Here is a 27,898-nt window from a genome sequence, read left to right on the forward strand (position 1 = left end):
ATCTATCTCATTTTGCTTGTTCCTTCCCCCCCAGATGCAGAGCTTCAGGTATCTGTCTGCGGCTCTGTACCTCTGCTAGCTGCCTTTGGAAGTAGGGGTTCCCCCCCCCTCCCAATCTGCCTCAAATTCTAGCAGCTTTTTCAGGTCATATTTTTCTGGGGAGGATTATGTCCCTTTTCTGTTTCTTCAGAGTCTTTCTCCTAGACAGTTCCCAGTTTGGTCTCAGTTTATCCTCTCTACCCCAGAAACAGTTTCTGATACTACAGTGGCGGCTTTCCCTGCTACTGAAGGTAGGGCTTTTTGTGTTTTCCGGGTCTGTGTGGTTTGCGTACAGACTGAAAATCTAACAAGGGAGGTTTTTTGCCATTTCTAAACTCCCAGTAGGACAGGTGTTTTGCCTTATCAGACCTTCACCTGGCCCAGTCCCCCAGTGGGTTGCATTTGCTTGTCTGGGTGCTCAAGGACAGAGCTTATGCCAGAGGCAATCACCCTTCAGGGCTACACTCCCTCGTCTCATGGGAGTCAGTTGAAACAAAGCTTTTTTCTCTAAGAGATGCTTTCTGACTTTTACTCCTGGATAGTTCTGTTCTGCCCTGGCTGGGCTCTCTGACTCAGCAGCACAACTGCTTCAGACACAGTTCGGCTTTACTGTTTTCCCAGAAAGGTCCTTACTCTGATAGGAAAGCTTTTCTCAGATTTCTTTTTGCAGCTGTGAACCTATCAACCCGGGACTTGTAGGAAAGTGGACAACTGTGCCGTTCCCACTGGCTTTAGTTTTGTTCATTGGCAATCTTCCCCTGGGTCCTGCATCTTCCTGCCTCAGCTCTGTGCTCCAGGAAGTTTACCACTGCAGGAACCCTAGTATCCCCGAAATGCACTCCAACTCAGAGACGCTGGCCAGTTGCCTCTGGGTTTTTGGTCAGAAGCAAGGATACAATGCTAACAGTTTGCATGCTTCAAGGGATCTTTGCATTAGGACGATTAGGAGCACCTTTTCATTCTGAAATGCTCACTCAAACAAAAACCCTTGATGCCTCAGCTCGGCTGTAACTGAAAAGCTTGGCTTTTTTGCTTTTCTCAGGTAAAGTTTCCGGCCCTTTTGGGCTCTCTGTAGCTCTTTACCCACACTCTCCCAAGCGTTTCCCTCAGGGTACTCTGACCCACTGTCTTTTATTAGCTTGAAGAGACACAGCTTACAAGAGGTTTTTAGGAACTTGTCCCTGTCTCCTGCATTGCAGGGAGGATTTTTAAAGCTTAAAAGAGAACTTGGAGAGGTTTTGCCATCTTAAGAGGTTTGTTGTTTTCCCTTAGAGCTAATCACAGGTGGTCCCCATACTAATCTTCAGGTGATTCTAATTTTTGTCCTTCTGAGATAGTGAGTTCTGAAAGGCTTTAGTTTTTAAGTTTAAGAGAGCTTTTGAGAAAGATTAAGGCTTTTTAGAGAGATTTTTCCCCCAAATTTTCCAAGAAAAGCTTTATAGTTTAAGAGAAAGATTTTTTTTCCCCAAGAGAGAAAGACCAACTTTTCCCAAAACTTCACAACTTTAAACTTTGACTTCTTACACCCCCATTTTTGCCTCAGGGAGAAGTTACTTTCTCCTGCCGCTTGGACTTAGCATTTCAGCTGTCCCCAGGACAAAAGCTTCCATAGGAAACTTTTTCTTCCCCATAAGCTCAAAGAGCTTTTTTACTACCTGTAAAGCCCAAAGAAAGATTTTTTCTTTTTTTTTCCAGTTTGCATTCAGAGCCCCCAAAGTTAGAAAATTGAAGAGATTTTCTGTCTAGTTGCCTTACTTATTTTTCCTACACAATCTTACACTTCTAAGTTTTTCCTACACTATATTACTACCCTATGCCTTATTTTTATTTTTCCCGTCTGCTTTTGTCGCAGCTCTACTTAATTTTCCCGTCTGCTTTTGTCGCAGCTCTACTTAATTTTCCTGTCCGCTTTGGTCGCGGCTCTACGTTTCCTTTTCCTGTCCGCTTTGGTCGCGGCTCTACGTTTCCTTTTTCTCCTGTCCGCTTTTGTCGCGGCTCTACGTTTCCCGCTTTTATCGCGGATCCCTGCCTTACCTGGGGACTTACCAGTGCACTGCCCTGACTGCGAAGAGTTCTGAGCCTTAAAAGGGTCCCCGTACGGGCCACCACCTGTCGCGTCCGCCTCGACCAGCAAGGAAGACGCGACGCCAGGCTCTTCTCTAAGCAGTTTATTCAGGAACCTTGAACAATCTTCTGACCCCGGGGAAAGCCATCTTCTTCTTCTTCTCTCTCACTCTCACTCACTCTCTCTCTCTCTTTCTCACAGTCACACTCTCACAGTCACTCTCACAGTCACTCCCTGGGAAAGTCAGCCCACGCCCTTTATAGCCACTGGGCAATCAACCCCGTGGTGCCACGTGGACAATGCCGCTAGGGTCAGACATAGGCAAGCAAGCCAGATTAGGTCCAGGTGTGCAGAAGCAAGCCAGATCCTAGCCTTAGCCAAATAAGGAGCATCTGCCATCGGGAAGGCAGAAACCAGACGCCGCGCCATCTTTGAGGCACGGCCATGCACGGCTCTCTACAGTCTTTAAAAAAAAAAAAAAAAATCTGGCAAAGAGCTTACTGTACACCCCTAGCTGGCCTTCAACACTCAATCTTCCTGCCTCAGCTTAAGTACTGTTTTGTTTTTATCAAAATCTCAGTTGTTTGATTTTACCAATAAAGATTCTGGAGCCAGATGCTGGGGTGAAAGCCTGCTAGCTCAGAGAGGCAGAGAAAGCACCCAGCTGACCTTCCTTCTCTACTGATGTCACAGAAAAGACCTCTCCTAATCTGTCTCAAACAAAGCTCCTCCAACTCATTGACCTTCCCTTCTACTTCCTGTGCATCTTTCTCTCCATGTTCCTGCCTCCCTCTTACTCTCTCGTTTTTTTTCTTCTTCACTTCTTGTCAACTGGCTGCTTGCCCTTTACCTGTCATTGACTTAGTTTAATCTTCTTTACAATAAGCAGAAAGCTCTTGGATTAGGGCTGAGCCACACAACAACTAAAAACAGTTTTTTCCAGTAAATAACGCAATCTCAGGGCTCACAGTGTGATCAAATATCCTGCAACAGTGCTGGGATTGCAGACATGTGCCGCGGAACCTCTGGCAGTTGTTTTGTTTTTCATCATTTTTTTCCCTTTGTTTTGCTTTTTTTTTGTTTTTAAATATTTTATTGCTTTATGTGTATAAGTATGCTTTCATGTATGTCTGTGCATCATATACATGCCTAATGCATCAGATCCAGAAGAAGACATCAGATATCCTGGACCTAGAGTTATAGACAGTTGTGGGCTGCCATGTGGTTGCTGGGAATTGAATCTGGGTCCTCTGGAAGAACAGTCAGTGCTCTTAACTACGGAGCTATCTTTCCAGCCTTTTATTATTGTTGTTGTTATCATTAGTGTTATTTCTTTGCCTTATTTGTTTTGAGATAAGGTCTCATTATGCAGCCCTGGTTGGCCTGGAGCTCACTGTGTAGATTCATTCACAGATCTGCCTGCCTCTGCCTTCCTACGGGATTAAATGCATGTGTTCATTGTCATCATTGATTTTAGTGATAAGCCTTGGTATAATGTTTCCTATGTTTGGAGTTTACTGCTCTTCTTCTTTTGTTGTTGTTGTTTGTGTGTGTGTGTTACAGATTCATATGTGTGACACACTTAGATGCTGGAAGAAGACATTGAGTTTCCCTGCTCTAGCATGTGGGGGTGGGGGTGCTTTTTTAGACAGGGTTTCTCTGTGTAGCTCTGCCTGTCCTGGAACTCACTCTGTAGACTAGGCTGGCCTTGAACTCAGAGAACTGCCTGCCTCTGCCTCTGCCTCTGGAGTGCTGAGATTAAAGGCGTGCATTTTCACACCTGGTCATGACCAGCTTTTTATGTGGGTGTTTGGAAGGAATTTGAACTCAGGTCCTCATACTTACATAACATTCTTACCCTCTTGCCATCTCCGCAGCTCCTCAGTAGGCTTCTTTGGAAAATTTTTGTTCACTGTGTCTTCAGATATCACTTCCCCTGTTGAAGGGAGGCATTGTTCACAGAACCTTGATGTACTATTAATTTTAAAATTAGAGTTTCTTTTTTAATTATATCTATTATGGGTGTGCCCGCAGTGTACATGTGGATGTCAGAGGATAGCTGTGAGAGTTGGCTCTCTGCTTCTACTGTGTGAATCTTGGGGATTGAACTCAAGTTGTCAGGCTTGGTGGTGGCATGTATCTTTACCCACTCAGCCATTTCACCAGTCCTAGAATTTAATTTTGATAGTTTATTAAATTATAAATAATGTTATAGGACTGGAGATAAAGCCTATTTTACATTTATCTAGTGTGTGAGGCCCAGAGTTGAATCTCCAGTATTACATATACACAGGAAATACTATAAAATTCATCTTTATCTGTGTGTGATGTTGGAGATTGAATCCAGGCCTCATGTATGTTAGGAAAGTACTCTACCACTGAGCTATGTGCCCTGTAGAATATAGGTGAGCCCTATCTGAAACTATATACAAGGATTCAAAAGGAACCATAGAACTAAATATAAAAGTCAGAAACTCTAGAGATCATAGGACTAAAAGCTTACATCTGATCCATAAACATGAGGCAGAGAGCAAGCTAACTGGGAATGATATGGGCTTTTGAAATCTCAAAGCCTGCCCCCAGTGACACACCTCCTCCAACAGAACCACACCTCCTAATCCTTTCCACATAGTTATACCAACTGGAAACCAAGCATTCAAATATGAGCCTGTGGGGGGCCATCCTCATTCAGACCACCACAGTCACTGATCTGGAGCTTGATGAGTTTATCTAAATTTTTCTATTATGAGTAAAAACTTGGGAGTCAAATATTGGGATAAGAGAAGTGGTGGAAAAGTGACCATTGACCTCCTTCTCAATCCTTAATCCAAAAGGGCCTGCAAATCTTTCTAAGCCCCTCCCTACTACTTCCTGTGTCTCTCTATATGTATCCTGGGTCCTCCAAAACCTCTGTGGCTAATTCTGGTCAGCTAGTCTCTAACTCCACTTCATGATTCAAGGTTAAACTTTATTAACAGTCTCAGAGTGTCAGTGCAAACATATCCCACAATGTTTGCCCCTTTTTGTCTAAATAAAAAGGAAAGGTTTTACCTCTAACACATAAAACTATATACGCCCGGCGGTGGTGGCGCACGCCTTTAATCCCAGCACTCGGGAGGCAGAGCCAGGCGGATCTCTGTGAGTTCGAGGCCAGCCTGGACTACCAAGTGAGTTCCAGGAAAGGTGCAAAGCTACACAGAGAAACCCTGTCTCGAAAAACCAAAAAAAAAAAAAAAAAAAAAAAAAAAAAAAAAATATATATATATATATATATATATATACACACACAATAAGAACAATTATCAAGTATTGCTTAGATATAAAGGAAAGGTTTTAACTTTAAAAAAGTAAAACTCTCACAGATCCAGGGAGACTACCTAGCAGGGGTGACCCTAGGATGACTGTGGCTTATAGTAAGTTTTGGTTTTGCCCAATCACTGGGCAAGCTTTAGTGAAACATTTCACTATAAGGATAAGAATTTGTACTGTATCAAGCTGATGAAAGAAAATGCTGGCCATACTTTCAGTAGGGGAGGCTAAAATCTTTTTAGATTATAAATTAGCCTATAGAAAAATGTCTTCTGTAAATCAAAACAGTGAAGGGGAAGATGAATAGGAATTTCACTTATACAACTTAAGTAAAACATAGCTCTGAACAGATGAAGATTGGTTTCTTCTGTATCCCAGAATCTAATCAATATTTATATGTATAATTCAGCTATCATTTGGCTTAAAAGGGCTTGTTGGGAAATGTTATTATTTTTACTATTTTCTACAGAGAAAGTATTTTACTGTTTAAAATAACCCTGGACTTTTGAATTATAACCTGTTTCTTTTCTTTTCTTTTCTTTTCTTTTTTTTTTTTTTTTTTTGGTTTTTCGAGACAGGGTTTCTCTGTAGCTTTGGAGCCTGTCCAGACTAGCTCTGTAGACCAGGCTGGCCTCGAACTCACAGAGATCCTCCTGCCTCTGCCTCCCGAGTGCTGATAACCTGTTTCTATGTTCAAGCTATCTGTGTATTATTTCTCCTGCAGTTGTACATAAAATGTTTTTACATTAAAAAAAGGACAAATACTATAGAATTGTATTACATGAAATATATAGAATATACAACTTTATAGAGAAAGAAAGATTAGATGTTATCTCAAGATGGAGAAGAAAGGAATATAGAACAATGATGTCCTAAGTACAGAACCTCTGTTTTGAGTGATGAAAAAGTCCCATAAATGAACAGTAGTATCAGGACATAATATCATGGATGTAATAAATCAGTACAATTAATAAATATAATCATTGAATGAATACTGTGAATGTAATCAATGAATACCACAAATGTAATTAATGTCATGAGTATAATTAATGAAGATCATGAGTGTAATTTAACTAATTAGTTAATTTAAAAAAAAAATAAAAAAGTAAAACTATATACAGTAAGAACAATTACCAAGTAAGAATTACATTCATGGGCTGGAGAGATGGCTCAGAGGTTAAGAGCACTGACTGCTCTTCCAGAGGTCCTGAGTTCAATTCCCAGCAACCACATGGTGGCTCACAACCATCTCTAATGAGATCTAGCACCCTCTTCTGTATACATAATAAATAAATAAATCTTTTAAAAAAAAAAAAAAGAATTACATTCATAATGTCCAGTCCATTTGTATTTGGCAAATTTGGAGAAAATACTCCTATTATTTATCCTATCTTGGTGAGTTCAAAGTTTTGTACCTAATTAATTCACTTTCTATCATAACTTGTATTACCAATCTAGAAATACCTTTTTAGACCTTAATACATTTTTTTAAAGATAAACAACTTAAGCTTTTATATCTCTCAACCTTACACACTTTACATCTCTTGTGAATTTTTTTCTGAATTTGGTAATTAGGAAAACTGTAACTATAACTATCTATCTAGTCTTTAACCCCATCAGAGACCTGAGAAGGATATATTACCTGAGTAAACAGGAAGTACAGAACAAACAATTTCCAAAACTGTAGAAACAACAGAAACAGCTTACTGCATGGACAGTCACCCAAGGTTCCTCTGCAATGTTAGGGTTTCCTTTGGCCTATAGGCTTAGAATATCTGACAGACATTTCTGTGAAGCAGGAATTTTGAAGGTTTGTCCTGCCTTGTCTTGGCAGAGTTCGGCAGTTGCTGCCTTTTGTGTCCTGCTTGTCCAATTTGGACAGCATTACTGTCAGTAGTTGATGTAAGGGCAGATTCTTGCCCAGTGGCTAATTTTGCCACAATGAAAGCAGACTCCATATGGAGGTTCTTTGATGCCCATCATCTTCTCTGAAGTAGATTGGTACTGCCAGAAGCAGACATGTCTCACTGCCATGAAAAGCCTTACATTATTAAAATATCTTAAATGCCATAATCCGTAGGTCTCTGAAGTGTTTGAAAACCATCTACCTATCTAAACTATATCTGTTTGACCTCGAAAACATACCTGACATGGCCACAAATAATCTTAAATTTACATTAATATAAAAAAATCCATACCAATGTACAATATTTGAGACTAGTAGTTTTTTGGTTTTTGGTTTTTGTTTTTTTTTTAGTTTAAAAGTAGATTCAATAATCTATCCTTTTATCCTGTCATTCCTATATCCTCCCCCTTTTTATTTTCAGAACAAGATCCCTGAATCTAATCTCCTTTGCTTAATTTCTCTCTGCATAAGAATTCCTGTAGGAGGGCTGGAGAGATGGCTCAGAGGTTAAGAGCACCATCTGCTCTTCCAGAGGTCATGAATTCAATTCCCAGCAACCACATGGTAGCTCAAAACCACTTATAATGAGATCTGGCTCCCTCTTCTGGCCTGCAGGCAGAACATTGTATACATAATAAACAAATAAATCTTTAAAAAAAAAAAAAAGAATTCCTGTAGGAGGGCCAGGCGGTGGTGGCGGCACTGGGGAGGCAGAGGCAGGCGGATCTCTGTGAGTTCGAGGCCAGCCTGAACTACAGAGCGAGATCCAGGACAGGCACCAAAACTACACAGAGAAACCCTGTCTCGAAAACCTCCTCTCCCCGAAAAAAAAGAATGCCTGTAGGAGAATGAGTAGAACATAAAATAACCAGAACACAATCAAGCTCTGGATCCAACTAATCCACATGTGCATCCTATAATTTCTTTTCTACCAAAGCCAATTCTCTATCAGCCTTAACTGATAATTTTTTTGGAGTTTGTAAGTCCTTATCACCTTGTAAGGCTTGAAATAAATTACTTAGTTCTTGAGTTGTTAATCCGATTGTGGGCTATAGCCAGTTAATATCTGCCAGCCGTTTTTGAAAATCATTGAGGTCGTAATTGATCTCTTCTGATTTGTACTTTCTATGTTTGAATTTTCTGTAAACCTATCTTATATCCTAGGTAATTAATAGAATTTCCTCTTTGTATTTTTTCAGGAGCAATTTGTAATTCCCAACAAGGCATTTTTTTTTTTTACTTCAAATATTTTCTCTAAGGTATCTATGTCTGAATCAGCTACTAAGATATCATCCATATAATGGTAAATAATAGATTGAAGAAACTGTTTATGAATTTTTTCTAATGGCTGTTTTACAAAATACTGACACAAGGTGGGGCTATTTAACATTCCTTGTGGAAGAATTTTTATGGACTCTCCTGAAAATTTTCTTTATCTGTTGAACTGTTTTGTCATCCAGAGCAATGTGGTTTTTAACAGCAGTCAAGTCTTTTAATTGCTCTGTGGATGAGTTTTTTCAATGCTGATAGGAAATGATTGAACCAAATTTGACATTGGGGCCTGTGAGAGGCCCCCTAAGGCATTTCCCTGTGGCAAAGGGTTACCTTACCTGTTTCTTGTTGATCTGCATTTAGTAGTCCAATGTAGGCCTTTGTTACCCCTTTTGTATACTCCAGAAGGCTAGGGCCTTCAGTTTGGATTATCTCTAGAAAAAAACATTGTTTTTAGGAACATGTTACCTACAGTTTCTTTTTAGATGACCTTATTTATTACAGTTAAAACATTTGACCTTTTGGTTTTTCTTTTTTTAATTTATTTTATTAAATTTTCTATTCATTTTATATACCAACCACAGATTCCCCCTCTCCTCCCTCCTCCTGCCCCCCCAGCCTTTCCGCCCAACCCACCTCCTCCAAGGCAAGGTCTCCCATGGGGAGTCAGCAGAGCCTGGTACATTCAGGTGAGGCAGGTCCAAGCCTCTCCTCCTTGCACCAAGACTGTGAAAGATGTCCCATCATGGGCATTGGGCTCCAAAAAGCCGGCTCATGCACCAGGGATGGATCCTGATCCCACTGCCTGGGGGCCCCCTAAACAGTTCAAGCCAAACAACTGTCTCGCCCATCTAGAGGGCCTAGTCCATTCCCATGGGGGGCTTCACAGCTATTGGTCCACAGTTCATGCATTTCCACTAGTTTGGCTGGCCATCTCTGTACGTTTTCCCATCATGATCCCCATGTCCTTTGCTCATAGAATCCCTCCTCTCCCTCATCAATTGGACTCCTGGAGCTCAGCCTGGCACCCAGCCGTGGATCTCTGCATCTGCTTCCATCAGTCACTGGGTGAAGGCTCTATGATGACAGTTAGGGTACTCACCCATCTGATCATCAGAGTAGACCAGTTCAGGCACCCTCTCGACTATTGCCAGTAGTCTAAGATGGGGTCATCCTTGTGGATTCCTGGGAACTTCCCTAGCACTCTGTTTCTCTCTATTCCCATGATGTCTTCATTTATCATGGTATCTCTTTCCTTGCTCTCCCATTCTGTCCCTGTTCCAGCTTGCAACTCCCATTCCCCTATGTTCTCATCCCCCATCTCTTGCCCTCCATTACCCCCCGCCCCCCAGTTTGCTCATGTAGATCTCATCTATTTCTCCTTCGCTGGGTGATCCAAGTGTCCCTTCTAGGGACCTCCTTGCTTGTTAGTCTCCCTAGAGCTGTGGGTTGCAGTCTGGTTATCTTTTGATTTTTCTTAAAATTTTTAGAAATCACTTTTCCTATCAAAGTAATGTCATAGGAGTGAGATCCAATATCAGCTGTATTTCTAATCCATTCATCTACTGGTGCTGATCCTGCCTTTAAAGGCTTATTCACCAGCCAGGCAGTGGTGGCGCACGCCTTTAATCACAGCACTCGGGAGGCAGAGCCAGGCAGATCTCTGTGAGTTTGAGGCCAGCCTGGGCTACAGAGTGAGTTCCAGGAAAGGTGCTAAAGCTACACAGAGAAACCCTGTCTTGAAAAACCAAAAAAACCAACCAACCAAACAAACAAAAGCTATTTACCCTTTTGAATTCTGAATTAGTATTTTTAAAAGCCAAAGATTTAATCTTTGTCTAACTTTTGGATCTGATATTTTATTTACAGCTGAAGTTAATCTTTGCAAAAAGTCTGAAGGCTCTTTTTTTTTTGGCCTTGTATAATTTTAGTAAATAACTCAGTTGTCTTTCCTGATTCTTTTTTTTTTTTTTTTTTTTTTTTTTTGGTTTTTCGAGACAGGGTTTCTCTGTGTAGCTTTGCGCCTTTCCTGGGACTCGCTTGGTAGCCCAGGCTGGCCTCGAACTCACAGAGATCCACCTGGCTCTGCCTTCCGAGTGCTGGGATTAAAGGCGTGCGCCACCACCGCCCGGCCTTTCCTGATTCTTTAACCTTGTCCCCAAGCATTCAAAGCTGTTATTTGACATACGGCCAAGGTGTGATCATCAAATTCAAACTGTCTTTGTAAATTTCCGTATTGGCCTTCACCGAGAAGCAGGTCTGGGGACACATCAATACCTCTATCTGTTCTATGACTCTAGCTTTCACTTTTTACTATGTTTTTCATAGTAAATGAGGACCAGCTTCTAATATTGTTGTAGCTAAATCTTTCTAGTTCTGGAGGTATGATTCTGAGTTGCCCTTGAATTTAACATCTGTTTTAGGTAGGGTGAATATGAAACAACTGTTTCCTTCAGTCTGCTTAAATCTAACATTTTTACAGGATTTTAGATAACTTTTGTATAGCTTTGGGAGTGTCTATCTGTCATCTGGTGGTCGTTCTTGTATGGTAACTGGAGAAATTAAGTTTGGGTTTCTAATAACTTTGGGTTGCTTTTCTTCAGTTTCATCAAGTAATGGTGCGGTAGGTTTTGTTCTAGATTCCTCTGTGTGTGAATATTTTTTTTTAGTTTTATTAGTAGTTCTTTTTAAAGTTTGTATCTTATCAATTTTTTATATTTGGCACAGATACCAAACCACTTTTAAGGATAAATTATTACCAAATTGATAATAATTATAATCGACATTATGTCAATTCTAGCTAAGTTTGTTATCCCTTTAATTTTTCTCATTTTTAAACCATCTATTGTAGAACTATACAGTGTCCTAACTCCCTGCGTCATAATATTCCCTTTTTTTTTTTTTTTTTTTTTTTTGGTTTTTTGAGACAGGGTTTCTCTGTGTAGCTTTGCGCCTTTCCTGGGACTCACTTGGTAGCCCAGGCTGGCCTCGAACTCACAGAGATCCGCCTGGCTCTGCCTCCCAAGTGCTGGGATTAAAGGCGTGCGCCACCACTGCCCGGCTATTATTCCCCATTTTTAATGTGGGAAAGGGATATGTGTGTGTAACTGTGTAACCTAATTCCCTCCTTAAGAATTTCTAGGTGTCTCATCAGATCTGATGACTTTTTAGTTTGTCCATAGCAGCAGTAAGGTGACAGCATAGATGAGGGGTAGCCAGCTGCTGTGGGGGCACTCAGCTGTGGGGCGGGGGTGTGGGAGACCAGCTTCCACATTTATTTACCCCAGGGACTCTTGAGGAGTGAGGGATAAGAGATTTAGATAGAAATATAGAAGAGAGAGACAGAAACACAGGATAGCTCTGGAGGGCCTGGGTCAAAACCCATCAGCCCCTTCTGTCTCTGGTAAAGGGCTTTTAAGGAATGCCAAGGGGTGGAGCAAAAGACCTTCCCCCAGCACAGCCAAGTACAGACCATCCCAGACACCTGATGACCATGCCCATGGTCAAGCCATCCCCCAATCTCACTAGGAAGCTTTTATGGGCTCCCACGGGGGGGGGGGGGTCTAGGCAGCCAGGCTAGCATGGTGGGCTTCGGGGTCACACTGGGCTGCCACTGTGGTGCATGGGCCATGCTGAGGATACCTATAGCTGCTCGCATGTAGTTGGGGGCTGAGGGTGTGCAGTGGTAGCGGTGGCAGCAGCAGCAGAAGCCTGAGCAGTGCAAATGAGTGTTGAGGCCCATGGAAGGGGTTTAGCCCGAAACCCATGGGGAGAGGGAGCGAGCTGCCTGAAAAGTGGAAGCAAGGGCAGGAGAAACCCTCCGGGTGGGAGGTTATGGCACTGTGACTCAGGTAGCTGCAAAGCTGGTGGCTAGCGACTGCCTTGTATTCTCATGCCCCACACTGGGCACCAGATGATGAGTTTATCTAAATTTTTCTATTATTAATAAAAACCTGGGAGTCAAATATTGGGATAAGAACCTGATTGATCAGAGAAGTGGTAGTGAAGCAACCTGTGACCTCCTCTCTCTCCTTCCTCAATCCAAAAGGGCCCACAAATCTTTATAAGCCCCTCCTACTACTTACTGTGTCTTCCTATATGTATCCTGAGTCCTCCAAAACCTCTATGGCTAATTCTAGTCTGCTAGCCACTAACTCTGCTCCCTGATTCAAGGTTAAACTTTATTGATAGTCTCAGAGTGTCAGTGCAAACAAATATCTTGCAACAGGAGCTTGCAGTTTTGGCTAGACTGGCTGGCCAGTGAGCCTCTAGGAGCTCAAAGTCCTGGGGTTACAGGTGTATGCTCTCAAACCCAGCCTTTTATGTGGATGCTGGGGATCCAAACTCAGGTTCTCCTGCTTGTTCAACAAGCATTTTAGGGCTGGAGAGATAGATGGCTCAGTGGTTAAGAGCACCAACTGCTCTTCCAGAGGTCCTGAGTTCAATTCCCAGCAACCACATGGTGCCTCACAACCACCTATAATGAGATCTGGTGCCCTCTTCTGGCCTGCAGGGACACATACAGGCAGATACTGTGTACACAACACATAAATAAATCTTTTTTTTAAAAAAAAAAAAAAGAAGCATTTTACCTGCTGAACTATTTCCTGACCACCACCCCACCCTCCACCCCCGACCCCGCTTTATATTCTAAAGAACTTGTCATGGTTCCTAGCTGACCTTGCACTCTGGATTCCCTGTCTCTACCTCCCTGCTGGTACAATTGTAGGTATACACCACCACACGTTTGGTTCTTTACCTTTTTTTTTTTTGGAAATAACATCTTGTCTTATGGTATGTGTCTTATCTCACAGTGTGACACCCTGGATGGCCTGGAACTCACTATATGGCATCTGTTTCTGCCTCCAAATGCTAGAATTAAAGGCATGTGCCATCACACCCAACTTTTCTTTTTCCTTCCTCATAGCATTAGGGATTGAGCCCAGGGCTGATCTTTTCCCCCAGCCTTTCTGTATTTATGATATTGAGATAGAGTCTTTTTAAGTGGCTCAAGCTGGCCTTGAGGTTGGCAATCCTCCTGTCTCAGACTCCTAGGGAGCTAGGATTACAAACCTGTACCACTAGAATCCAGCTTATTTTATTTTATTATCATTTTTTGATGCTGTTGCAAGTGGATTTAATTTTGTTACTTTAACATTGTTGAAAAATTGATTTTGTGTTTTTGTTGACCTCCTTATATTCTAATAGTTTTTAATTGATTCCTTGGAGTTTTCTCCATACAAAATCATGTCATTTGCAAATATAGTTTTGTCTTTCTTCCAAGATATTTATTATTTCTTGTTTAATTGCCCTGAGTAGAAACTCTAGCACTAGTCGTGTGGTAGTGGTATGAGAACTAACTTTTAATTTTGGGTTCCTGATCTTAGGGAAGTGTCTCATCTTTTTCTCAGATAGCTAGCCCACTTACACTTTTCATTTGTTAAGTTTTCTTTTTTCCATGTTTCATTTTGGGTAGTTACTTTTGCTTTATCTTATGTTGAACTAACATGCTGTTTATTTCGCCTAGTACATTTTTCACCTTTGATTTTTTAGTATTAATTTCTAGAAATTTAGTTTTGGCCCTTTCCCTTATGTGTCTTACTTTATATTTTATTTTTTTTTGTGTGTGCGTACCTACATGAGTGCCTACAGAAGAGGGCATCGGATCTCCTGGAGTTGGAGTTACAGGTGGTTCTGGGAACTGAACTCTGTCCTCTTAACCTCTAGCCATCTCTCCAGCTCCCTCATGTCTCCAACTTTTAAACATATGGAATATTATTATTTGTTCATTTATTCACAGTGCTAGGATCAAATCCCAGATTTGGCATCTAGGCAACTCTCTGCTACTGATCTACTTCCCAGTCTTTGAATAATTATTTTAATGTCTTTGTCTGCTGGTTCTCTCATCTGTGTCACTTTTTATAGATTTTTTTTTTCCTATTTGCATGCCTGGCTTATCACCATACACTGTGAATTTTACCTTTTTGGGTGCTAACTGTAAGTATTCTAGAACTTACTGTTGGAATGCAGCCAAGTCATATGGATACACCTGATCCTTTGGATTTTGCTTTTCTGCATCAAAAGGCAATACCCAAGCAATATTCTTTGGTTTTGTTTTGAGGCAGGGTCTTTCTACTATGTGGATCTGGCTGTCCTGGAACTTGCTATATAGACCAGGCTGACCTCAAATTCACAGAGTCACCTGCCTCTGCCTTCCTAAACGCATGCACCACCTCACCTAGGCCCCAAGCAGTGTTCTGCTGGGCAGAATTCCTCTGTGCCTTTTGCCCTGTGTTTATAACTATTAGGGGTTTCCGGGTTGTCTGGTGTTTTATTTCTTATCTAGTTACTTACAGGGTTATTCCAGCTGATTGTTTTCATTGGCTTCACCCTTACCAGGTTCAGTTACGACTCCTAGGAACTCCACACAAGGTGCATCTGGGGTTCTGTTTCTGTGTTGCATCTTCTGCATCTTCTATTCTACTTAGTCCTGTGTGTGCATCTAGGCAACTCTACTACTGACCTACTTCCCTTTGACTATAGTTATAATATTATTTTAATGTCCTTGTCTGTTCAGTCTCCTTGACATCTCTACTATCTCTACACCCATAGACCCCCCCTTGCCTCCCACAGTGATCTAGAATACTAAGTGGCACCTCTTGATTTTCCTCTGTAGTCTTCATGTTGTTACAGTGCCAAGTTTTTATATTTATATTGTGTAAAAGATACCTGGATGTTTGAAGAAAAGTTCTGGTTAGCAGTGCCAGTGTTTTCTAGCTTTTAAGAGCCTGATGTCCTCACAGAAAGCCCTAGTGTCAGCTAGGAGAGAGATATATATATCTACAGTGCTCCTATCTGGGTGCACTTCTTTGGCCTGTAGTGAATCCTACTTGCTCTGGTAGCCTGTTTTCCATTTGTTCAAGACAAATGCTGTAAGAGATACCTACGCCCTGGTACTGAGTCTACCTTTTGGGGGGGGGGGGAAGGGGTCCTTTTCAAGACAGAGTTTCTCTGTGTAACCCTGGCTGTCCTGGAACTTGCTCTGTAGTCCAGGCTGGCTTTGAACTCACAGAGATCTGCCTGCCTCTGCCTCCTGAGTGCTGGTTGCACCATCACCGCCTGGAACCTTTTTGGGGTTTTTTTTTTTTTTTTAAAGATTTATTTATTTATTTATTATGTATACAGTGTTCTGTCTGCACGTATCCCTGCAGGCCAGAAGAGGGCACCAGATCTCATTACAGATGGTTGTGAGCCATCATGTGGTTGACTGGGAATTGAACTCAGGACCTTTGGAAGAGCAAGCAGCGCTCTTAACCTCTGAGCCATCTCTCCAGCCCCACCTTTTTGGTTTTTTGAGGCAAAGTTTCTCTACATAGCTCTGGCTGTTCTGAAACTTGGTATATAGACTAAGCCTCAAACTCACAGAGATCCTATTGTCTCTGCCTTTAGAGTACTGGAATTAAAAGGGTGTGCCACCATGCCTGGCTCAGTCTACCTTCTTGCAGACTCCATCAGGGAGGCAGGTTGAGGCTGTTGCTGAAGTATAGAGAAATTTGGCATGAGCTCAGATTATGTTGTTTTATGCTTTTCTCAGCCTGTCTTCTACTTTTACTGGAATGTGATTAAGAGACTGAATATACATCATTTTGTGTTGTTTTTACATTCAGGTATGCTGAATCTTTAACAGTCACCATTTGTTTAGATCCTACAGTGTTACAAATGATCTCTAAGGACTTGTATATGTTATAGTGTTCAACCCTTATCTTTTCCATTTTCTCACTGTTATTTTTTAGAATCCACTCAGCTGAAGCTTTGATCCCAGCACTCTACCAGAATCCTTAGAAATGTTTCTTAAGACCTTTGCCTCATCAAGTCTAGGGGTCTCAATTCCCTAACAACCCTATACTCTTTCATTTTCCTTATTTTGATTCCCTTTCCTCTATCCCATTTGCTGGTTTTCTTTTTCTACTTATTTTATTTATGTGTATGAATGTTTTACCTGCATGTATGTGTAATAAGTGCTGACATGGAGCCAGAAGAGGGCATCTGAATTTTTGGGACTGGAGTTACACAGTTAAGAGCCACCATGTGGTGGCACATGTCTTTAATCCCAGCACTTGGGAGGCAGAGGCAGGTGGATCTCTGTGAGTTTGAGGCCAGCCTGGTCTACAAAGAACCCTGTCTCGAAAAACAAAAAAACAAACAAAAAAGAGCCACCACGTGGGTACTGGGAGTTGAACCTGGATCCTCTGGAAGAGTAGTAGCCAGTGCTCTTAACCACTAAACCATCCTTTTTGCCCGTGGTTTTCTTTTCTAAATAATTGCTGACAGTTTTTGTTCTTAGCCCTTTTCCTAGACTTCTCTGTGATTACCCATTGATTGGAATGTTGTTTAGGTGCCAGGAGCCATGGGCTCTTTCCACAACCCTGAGAGCATATGTGCTGCTCTATTCCCTGGCACATGTGATGGCACTATTACCTAGTGGCTTCAAAACACCTACAAAACTGACAGATTCCTCAGTTCAACTTTTGGGCAACACCCAGTTCATTCCTTAGGAGTTGTTGCTGACTCCTTTCATACCCATGCACAAAGGGATTGCGTTTACCCTTGCACATAGTCTAGGTCCACCTCTATGAAAACTGAGCGACTATATTACTGTCTTAGATTATCTGTCCTTCCCCAGCACGTAGTATCACCTTTAGTCTCAGCATGCCCACTTAGAATTCCCAGAGCCTTCTTGCTTTGTAGACTAGATACCTGTGCCCTCACTATGGATTACAGACCCTGGGTTTGGGGTGATCACCCCATTGTTACATTACTAACTGCTGTCCTTTCCAACATACATACCAGTGTGTCTTCATTTAAGATCTCTGACCTTGGCTCTGATCTCAGATGCTTTTCTGATGCCTGCAGGGTCCTGAGTGCTTCAGAAAAGGATAAAGTTCTTATCCTTCCTTGCTTGCTCTTTCTTATCTTGTTCCCCTAGGTCAGAGCCTGCAGTGTGCCTTGACCATCTCATTGGTATGTGTGCCCTGCACATGTTGCTGTGGATGGCTTATTAGTAGCTTTTACATTTGCTTCAAAAGTATTTTGGTACATACATAGTTTTGCATACATGGGAATATTATTGTAAGATGAGTTCCAGAAGGTGGATTTCTGGTGCATACATTGTTTTGATGGGGGAAGTAAAGTTGCCTTCTGTAGAGGTCAGTGTATAGTCCTCAGCTTTGTATAATCCATGCCCTCCTTTAAAAAGCATGTGAATCAGCCCACTTGCTGCTGCTCATCTAAAAATGGCACAGAAAACAGTTTAGAATCTTACAGACAAGAATAGCTTAGAGTTTTGTTGGGGTCCACAGAGGTTTCCTAGTGAGATCTGAGCCTTCTTTACATAGCAGGGCTGCATTAGGGGATGGCTTGACCATGTGCATGGTCACCAGGTGTCTGGGATGGTCTGCACTTGGCTGTGCTGGTGGAGGTCTTTTGCTCCACCCCTTGGCATTTCTTTAAAAGCCCTTTGGCAGAAACAGCCAGGGCCTGATGGATTAGGATCCAGGCCGTCCCGAAGCTATCCTGTGTTTTCTGTCTCTTTCTAGCTATCTTTCTATCTAATATTTCGAGCTCCTGCTCAAGAGTACTCTGGGGAAAAGTGGGGGTGGGATGCCTCCCCCCCCCCAGTGTTTCTTATCAGATGTTTAAATTTGTAGTAGATATACTGCAAATGCTCTTTGCAACATTTGTCTGTTGGATCAGTTGTTTGTTTCCTAATTGATGTACAGGGTTTTTGTTTTTGTTTTTAGAGACAGGGATTTTTATGTAGCTCTGGCTGTCCTGGAATTCTCTCTGTAGTCCAGACTGGCCTCAAACTCAGAGATTTGCCTGCTTCTGCCTCCCAAGTTCTAGGACTAAAGGTGTGCACCACCACTGCTCGACCTATCCTCAGCTTTTAGTAACACATTCCTGTGTCTCATAATGTAGAACTTTCTCTTTTTTTGGCATGGGGGGGGGGGGGACAGGATTTGGATATGGATATGGCTTTTCTCTATGTGTCCCAAATCTGCTTTCCTAAAATTGGAAGTACATTGCTACATGTTGGCCTGCCCAGTGGACTGCTCCTGTGATTGGTCATCTGCTGTGACCTGCCCCCCAAGTTTTCATCCAATCTCCTTTACAGCTAGGGTTCCCATCAGTACTTCTTCTTGTCTAGGTCAGAGTATTCCTCTTTTTGCTAATTTAAATTGTGAGTTCTAGTCCTAAGAGTACAAATACTTTTGAACCTGTTTTTTATTTCCACTCCTTTCAGAGTTTCTTTAGTGTAAGGCATGTGCCACTGTGCGTTGCTACAGTCTTATTTTTAGTGTGTGTAGGTGCACATGCTACAGTGTGAGTGTAGAAATCAGAAGACAACTTTTTGGAGTTGGCTCTCTCCTCCTAGGGATTAAATTCAGGTTATCAAGCTTTCACAGTAAATGCCTTTGCTCTTTACTATCTCACCAGCGCCCCCACCGTCTTAATTCTTCCCAGTTTCAGGGATTGAACCCTGAGCCTTGAGTACTCTAGGCAAATGCTGTATCACTGGACTATTATTATATTATCTCCAGTCCCCTTTTCATTAATTTTGAGACAAAGTCTTACTCAGTGTTTTAGGCTACCTTTGAACCATGGTCTTTCTGCTTCTGCGTTACAAGTAGCTGGTATTACAAGTGTGTACCACCACACCTGCCTTTTTATTTTGAAATAAAATAATTTCAGATACCCAGGAATGTCGCAAAACTAGAATTTTTAGATGTTCTTTAGTGTAACAGCTTAATATAACCTCTATATGCAGCAGGATCTTGCTTAAAATATATTGTATGAATAAATGTGGTTTCATTCAGTCACAGTTTTAATTGAGGATGTAAATGCAGGGTAGTTAGGACAGAAGCATCAATGAACAGAACAACATGGCAGATACCCTGTTTAGGGTTGCCAGGTTATATGCCCGCGACAGTAGGTTCCTTATTAATCACTGTTCAGGAAGAGCAGTCACTTTACAGCTCTAACTAAAAAATCCAAACAAAATGTCTGTGTTTTCTCTTTTAGGATGCTGAAGAATGTGACAGGGCAGGGAGTGTGGCCACTTGCCAGGCAGTCATGCGTGCAGTAATTGGTATTGGGATCGAGGAGGAGGACCGCAAGCATACCTGGATGGAAGATGCCGACAGTGTAAGCTTACCTGCCTGCTCCCCGTCTGTGGCCTTGCCAGGAGTGGTGCCTACATGAGTCGGCTGCTTTCCGTGTCTTCCCCTTCTCTTCTGTCTCCTCAAAAATCTTTCTGATGTGCTTGATTTTATTTTCATTTTTGTCTGTTTCTGAGACAGGGCCTCACTGACTTTAGACTGGAGATCTTCCTGCCTTAGCCTCCTCGTTTCTGGGATTACAGGAGCATGCATTACATCTAGCTCTAATACACTTATTTTAGATGGAGTTGCAGTCATAAGGGTAGCAGACTTCTACAAACCTGAGTTTAAGTTTGAGTGCCTACTAGATGGAGAAAGTAGCTATCACAGGGGTGTGCCTGCTGGCAGCTGTGTGTAGCTTTGTTACAACTTTCTTAGCTAGGTGGCAGAGAACCTTCAGGGCATCAGGTTTTCTCCCACTTCCTAGTTCCCACTACATACTTCATTTCAGGAACATTTTGCATAGAGTTGCTCCCTCTTTGAGATTATTTCTTCAGAATAGTTTTCCAAAGGTAAAACCATAGGGCTAGGTTGATAAACATGTTTAAGATCTTAAAACAGGATGCACACCTTTAATCTCAGCACTCAGAAGGCAGAGGCAGGTGGATCTTGAATTCAAGGCCAGACTGTTCTACAGAGTGAGTTCAGGACAGCCAGGGCTACATAGAGAAACCTTGTCTCCAAAAAAAGATTTTTTTTTCATCTATTTTGTGTTTATGTATGTGTGTGGGTATATGCATCCTATTGCATGAAAAGTAGAAGCCACAGAACCAGCTGTAGAGGTCAGTTCTCTCCTTCCATCATTGCAGGTCCTGGGGATCAAGTTCAGGTCATTAGGCCCTGGCGGTAGACACTCTTATTTACCCTCTGAGTTGGCCCTCGGTGTTGTAGTAGTAAAATTAAACAGTAACAAAACCATATTCTCTTTAGATGCTTGCAGGATCATAGCCTCAGGTCAACCTGAGAAGGTGCCTTAACAGGGCTTAAGTCTGTCTTTGTTTCATCAATCTTATTATTATTTATTTGGTTGGTTGGTTATGTGGTGCTAGGGTGGAACCAGGGGCCTGGGCATGTTGGGCAAGTGCTCTACCGTTAAGCCATTATCTCCTACCTAAGTCTGAATTTTTGAGTACTAGAGGCCAGCGGTTTTACAGACTACATTTTGACCTGGCTATCTGTTATATTTGCTTGTGGCTTGGTTGAGGTTTGTCTTTGGCAGTGTAAGGTGTCAAATCTTCCTTCATACACAAATATATATACCTGTTGAGTTCTGATCGTGATATGTTCTACAGAGGTACAAATTTTTTTTGTTTTTGTTTTTGTTTGTTGTTATTGGTATTTTACTCTTATGTGTGTGTGGGGGGGGGGGGGCATTGCCCAGCTCCCAAATAAATCACACATGGAGGCTTATTCTTATTTATGAATGACCAGCCTTAGCTTGGCTTATTTACTTAACTTTAAATTTTAAATTAGCCCTGTGTACCTTTTGCCTCTGGGCTTTTTCCATTCTCTTACTCTGTAAATCTTACTCTTACTCGGTTGCTGGTTGTGTCGCTGGATGGCTGACCCCTGGAGTCCTCCTTCTTCTCTGGCTCCTCCTTTCCCTTCTCTCAGATTTCTCCCTCTGTATATTCTCTCTGCCTGCCAGCCCTGCCTATCCTTTCTCCTGCCTTCCTATTGGCCAGTTCTTTATTAGACCATCAGGTGTCTTACACAGGGACAGTAACACAGCTTCACAGAGTTAAACAAAACAAAAACAAAAACAAAAGTAACACACCTTAAAATAATATTCCCCAACACTTGTTCACTCTGACTAGCTGTCCCAGGTAGCAGCTGTTAGGACTTTATTGCATTCTTACTGTTGTTTCCTTTGTGATTAGCAGGCATTTTTGAGAAAGCATTTTGAAATTATGTTGGTATTCTCCAAACATCAACTTACTAGTTCGAGGGTCTGTTAATAATGGTTGGTTTTGTTGTTCTTGTTGTTTGCTCATAATTTTTTTATTTCTTTGGTTATTTATTTATTTATTTATTTATTTATTTATTTATTTATTTATTTATTTATTTATTTATTTAAAGACAGTCTTACTATACAGCATAGGCTGACCTCAAACGAACAACAATCCTTCCTTAGTCTCCCAAGTACACAGTTTACAGACAAGATCCTCTGAGCCAAAGTAATGAACAATGTTTTTCACTGAAATGGTTGTTTCTATGGTATATGCCAAGTGGTGGTTTTCTGTTTTGATTTGGTTTTTGGCTTTTTAAAACATTATTATTTATTTATGTGTATGAGTGGTTTGGCTTCATGTGCACCACATGTGTATCTGGTACTCACAGAGGCCAGAAGAGGGCATCAAATCCCTGGAACTGGAGTTACAGAAGGTTGTGCTGAGTCCTCTGGAAAGGCAGCCAGTGCTTCTAGCTGCTGAGCCATTTCTTCGGGCCCTGCTTTTATTTTTTTGAGATAACATCTCTTGTGGACAAGCCTTACACTTCTTGGGTACCTGAGGGTGATCCTATTACCTTCATCTTCCAAGTACAAGAATTATAGGTGTGAACCAATATGCCTGGTTTATGTGGTGCTAGAGACTGAACTCAAGACCTTATAAATGGCAGGCCAGGAAGCATTCTACCAATGAAGCTATATCCCCAGTCTTTGCTTTTGGTTTTCTGAGAAAAGATCTTGCTGTGTAGCCTAGGCTGGTCTCAAACTTGTGATCATCTTGCCTCAGCCTTCTGTTCAGCTCAGATGTTTTTAGTTTACATATTATTTTTGGTACCAAGAATTAGACCCAGAGGCTAGTACATGTTAGGTGAATGCTGTACTATGGACCTATATCCCCAGCCCTTTAAAAAACATTTTGTGAGTTGATACTGCCTAGTAATGAAGAACATTCCTGTTCCTTTTCCTCTGGGTAGAACAATGATTCATCCTTTAGTTGTGCTGTCTCTGTGTGAATCTCTTGAGACTAGTATGTGCATTATGACAAAAAACTCAGGTACTGGCTTTGCAGCCTGTGGATGGCCTTATGTATGCTAATGCAAGCTTTACTCTTTGAGTCTAGAGGTAGGTCAAAAGGGTTTCATTATGTTGGGGCTGGAAGTATCACTCAGTGGTAGAGCATATGCCTAGCACACACAAAATATCACATTCAACTTGCAGTACTAAAATATGTATATAAAATATATATATAGAGAGAGAACAGTAAACACATGTTCTCTGTGTTGAATGAAAATTCCCTTGTATCTAAAAGAACCTAACACTTGGTTGTGACAACTTCTTTATTCTGAACACAGAATGACATGCTTTGCATCTCTCTCCTATATTGCTTTTAATAAATTTGGAGCCTTTATTAGACACCACTCTGAAGATAACAAAAATGTGAGAAGTCCAAGAATGATTTTAGTTTTTTCATTCTTCCTTTCTTTTCTTTGTTTGCTTTTGATGTAGCCTAGGTTGGCCTGAACTCAGAATCCTCTTACCTCTCTCTGCTTCTGGAGTGCTGGGATTCCAGGCATGTACTGTCATGCCCAGCTTTTCTCATTGTTTATTGTCACTTAACCGCGTTTACTCAGTAACCATAGCTGTTTTTCTTTTTCATGCAGGAATGAGAAGCAATGTTTCTATTGTGCTTAAAACATGGGGTGCTCTCCTAGTGTTCCTTCCTACTGCGGGCTCTGGGCACTATTACTTGATACTATAGGCAGTTAAAGCAATAGAGGTTCTAAAAATCGTTGCAACTGAACTCATTGCTTTGGCCAGCAGCCACACAGAAGAGTATAGACCAGGTTTGTCCTGTCTAGAGTCTGACCCCTCTAGATACTCCTAGTCAGGATATAACACCTAAGAAAAGACCCTTCTTGATTTCTCTGGTGGTTGAGCCAGAGTCAGGCCAAGGATTGGGTCTGATCAAAATCTTGTCATACCTCTGTACCTTCTACACCTGTTTCAACATATATTGTGGGTCTTGGGCACTCACAGGCCCATTGGTATCTCTGTCTATGAAGATATCTGACCATTGGAGGGGTTTTGGATGACCAGATAACTTCCCTATGGTGTATATATAGCTGTGAGGACAGCTCCACCTGGGCTTTTTTTTTTTTTTTTTTTTTTTTTTAAAAGAGAATTTTACTGTGTAGGTCTTTCTCACTTGGAGCTTACTGTGTAGGTCAGGCTGGCCTCAAACTCACAGAGCTCCTCCTGCCTCAGCCTCCTAAGTACTGGGATTAAAGGTGTATGCCACCACATCCAGCTCCACTTGGGCAGTTTTGTCATTTACAGTTGTAATAGTTTATCCCTAGTGGACATTACATTAACGTGTTCCCAGATTCATACCCCCTTTTTTGTTGTTGTTTGTTTGTTTTTTTAAGACAGGGTTCTCTGTATGGCCCTGGCTGTCCTGGAATTTGCTCTGTAGATCAGGCTGGCCTCAAATTCAGAGATCTTCCTGCCTCTGCCTCCTGAGTGCTATCTGCAGAACATAGAAGAAAGTGATTTCTTCCAGAGGGGGAGACCTTAGTCATCTATGAACCTAAAAACAAGTGTCTGAACCTGTCCAGTTTGTTGTTGGGTCTCATGGTCACCATGAAGATCAGTTAAACTATCTCTCATTGGAGTTGTCATTGCATTTGGTGACTGGCTTTGTTACTTGATATTATCTATCACTAAAAAATTTTTTGAACGTGTACACATGCTGCAGCATATATGCAAAAGTCAGAAGACAAACTTGCATGAGACCTGATTCATTCTTTCTACTGTGTGAGTCCTGGAAATTGTACTCAGCTTGTCAGACTTGGTGCTAAGTGCTTTAACCCACTGAGCCATCTTGCTGGTCCATTACCTGTCACTTTTTCTTTCTTTTTTGTTTTATTTTATGCGTATGGATATTTTGCTTGCATGTATGTCTGTACATTGTGTGTGTTCAGTGCTCAAGGAGGCCAGAAATGAGTGCTGGATCCCATGGGAGTGGAGTTACAGATGACTGTTGTAAGTCACCATGTGAGTGCTGGCAGTCAAAGGCCCATGGAGGAGCAACCAGTGCTTTTAACTGCTGAGCCATTTCTCCAGCCCCTGCCTATCACTTTATGTAAATTAATGTTTGTTTGTTTTTTTAAAGACTTATTTTTATTTTTGTGCATGTGTATATGTGTATGTGTACATGTGCCATGTGTCTGAAAAAACCTATAGAGGCCAGAAGAGGGTGTCATATCCCCTGGAGCTAGAGTTATGGGTGAACAACCTGATTTGTTGTGCTGGGAACCAAACTTGGATCCTCTGTAAGAATAGCAAGTGCTCTTAACCACTGAGTCATCTTTCCAACCCCTAAAATCACTTGAATATAAAAACAACAAACAAACAGGCAAACAAACAAAACCCTAGAGGACCCAGGCCTGATGGTACAGGTTGTAACCACAGCTGTTCAGAAAGCTAAGATAAGACTGTGGATTCAAGGCCAGTCTGGGAACTGAGTGAGACTGTTGCAAAATAACAAATAGAAAAGGGTGAAGAATGTAACTCAATGGTAGAATGCTTGTTTGTCATTACAAGACCCTGGCCTTGGATTCAGTCCCTGGTATTGGAGGATGAGGTGGGGGTAGGGAAACTTAAAGGAAGCAGAGCCTAATGGTGTCTGCTGTGTTCTACTAGATGGGTAGGCTTCTCATCCTCTTTGGGTTGATTTGTCTGGTATAGGTTTTGAATGGCTTAATCCTTTTAATGGAAAATACATAGTACTCCTAATTAAAATGCAGCTTATGATCACACACACACACACACACACACACACACACACACACACACACACAGGCACGCACGCACGCACACACAATTGCCTTAGCTCTAGCCCTACATATGTGCATATTTGTGTGCATTTGTTATATTGCAAGTAAAAACTGGTACTCCTCTTACCAGCTCTTCTTGCAAGCCAGGGGGCCAGATGGGTGCCTTCTGGACTTTTTTTTTTTAGCATTTGTGTCCCCATTCTCAGGTGTCCTTGTCTTAGATTATAGTTTAATTATATCAGTGCCACAGCACATTTGTTACCAGATGTCATTACTTAGATTGCAAGAGGCTTGAAAAAGTATTATCTGCCCTGTGCAGTCCTAAACTGCCTTCCTCACAGTATCTTCCTGCTCTAGTGTGTGGCTCACAGTGCCCTGGAGTGTGCACGGGCCATCTATGCCTACGCCCTGCAAGTCTTCCCCAGCAAGAAGAGTGTGTGGTTACGAGCTGCGTACTTTGAGAAGAACCATGGTACCAGGTATGTGATCAGCTTCTACTTCCTATCTTCATGGTGCTGGACTAAAACCTCACTTTCCTGAAGATAGGGGTCTGTCCCTCTGTGATCATGAGCAGGTTGCAATGAAAGTAGACACTTTTGTGGCCCTTGGGACTCTGAAACTGCCTCATTCTTTATAGCCCTTCTATGATAGATTGTCACTATTTTATAGTTGAGAAACGAAGGCATCAAGGAAAGTCTGTCCGTTACTAGTGCCCCATGGGTCTAGGAGTGTCTAATGCAGGCTGTTAGTGATTGGGCACCGTCTTCAGCAGTGGGCGGTACAATGTCAGGGCCCATGCAGTCTGTTTTTCATTTAAGCTGCACTGACTTTCTGGGGTTTGGCTGGTTTTTGTACACAGAAGGAGGTCCCTGACAATTTTCTTTAATTGTACTCTTTAATTGGAAAAACCTTTGAGTCTGCCTTATTGGCTGTAAATGCTGATTAAATTAGGCATTGTAGTTTCTTGTTTTAAATGTGTAGCTCCCTAGGGTATTGGGCTCATGTTCCTGAGCACCCTATGTCATTCTCTTCTGGGTCCTCAGCTCTTGCCTAAGTTGGGTGGGCACAGACCTTGCTGGTTTCACCAGCGTTGCAGCTGGGACTTTGAGCTCTTGTTTCTTTTCTGGTGTTAGTTAATGTTAGTTTCTACAGGGCCTCTTCTTACCCTGCCAGCTGGCCTGGTATTTCAGAGTTAACTCCTTAGGGAACTTGAGGACTTTCTAAAACAATCCTGATGACCCAACTTGTAGAATGTCACTTGGTACAGTTTTAAGTGCTGACTTGCATGGGATCCTATCATGTCAGGTGTGGGTTGAAACCTCATAACTCATAGCTTAAATGTAAACTGCTATCCACTCAAGTGTTTCATTGGTTAGTTTCCTCCTACTAACCTATATTTTTCTTTGCTGCTAGCTTCCAGGCTGATGAGGAAAGTCATCAATACTTGGGCCCAGGTCTCTGGGGAACATGGTGTTGCTTCTGTAGGCACTTTCTGTGTGATATAGTTTTGTGTGTTCTTTGACTTGCTACTGAACACATGAGGCCCATAGGGGTCATCAGTGAAGGTGGTGTGATCAAGAGATGGTGGACCATAGATAATCCAGAGATTTCATACATAGTATCCAAGGCTGACAAGTATTCTTACTCAGTAGTGTCCTAAAATCACTCTCAGTAAGACCTTTTTTTGAGTGGGGCAGGGTTGGGTGCCAGAGACCTTAATCTTTATCAACAAATCCAGGGTCCTCTGTGCTTCAAGATAAAAGGGCCTTCACTGTCACCAGACTGCCGTGTTATCACTGCCCCCAGAATACGTGGCTATAAAAGGCTCTGCTGTTTAAACAATGCTTTGCTTTATAGAGCCCTCTTCAGTAGTTGATTTTAGATTCTTTATGGGAAAGAAAGATTTCCCCACACTCTCCCCATCGTAAAATCTTGTAAATCATTAATAGTGCCGAACTTTGGAGTGGTAACTGTCTTTTCAGCATCCCGATGGCTGTGTGCCCTGTTTATGGCCCTGACCTAGTGACTGTGGCCTTTATCTTGCAGGGAGTCTCTGGAAGCACTCCTGCAAAGGGCTGTGGCCCACTGCCCCAAGGCAGAGGTGCTGTGGCTCATGGGTGCCAAATCCAAGTGGCTGGCAGGGGATGTGCCTGCAGCAAGGAGCATCTTGGCCCTGGCCTTCCAGGTAGGTGAGGGATGCCTGTGCTGGGAGGGAACATGAACACAAACTCAGCTATGGTGCTACTGTGGCCTTAGAAATTATCCTGTGCATATTCCCTTGGGATCTGCCATGGTCTAGTCTAG

At 42.0% G+C, this 27,898-nt stretch overlaps 1 protein-coding gene across 1 annotated transcript in view; it reads left to right on the plus strand.

Annotated features, from left to right (window-relative positions):
- The window catches only part of Prpf6 (pre-mRNA processing factor 6), a 94,651-nt gene that overhangs the window by 57,919 nt on the left and 8,834 nt on the right, over positions 1-27,898 (plus strand). The window contains exons 12-14 of the mRNA XM_059262173.1: positions 19,674-19,796; positions 25,952-26,073; positions 27,641-27,779. Of these exons, the coding sequence (XP_059118156.1) occupies positions 19,674-19,796; positions 25,952-26,073; positions 27,641-27,779 (384 nt within the window). The remainder of the gene's footprint in view (positions 1-19,673; positions 19,797-25,951; positions 26,074-27,640; positions 27,780-27,898) is intronic.

Source organism: Peromyscus eremicus, chromosome 4 (genome assembly GCF_949786415.1).
Source record: "Peromyscus eremicus chromosome 4, PerEre_H2_v1, whole genome shotgun sequence".
Classification (NCBI taxonomy): domain Eukaryota; kingdom Metazoa; phylum Chordata; class Mammalia; order Rodentia; family Cricetidae; genus Peromyscus; species Peromyscus eremicus.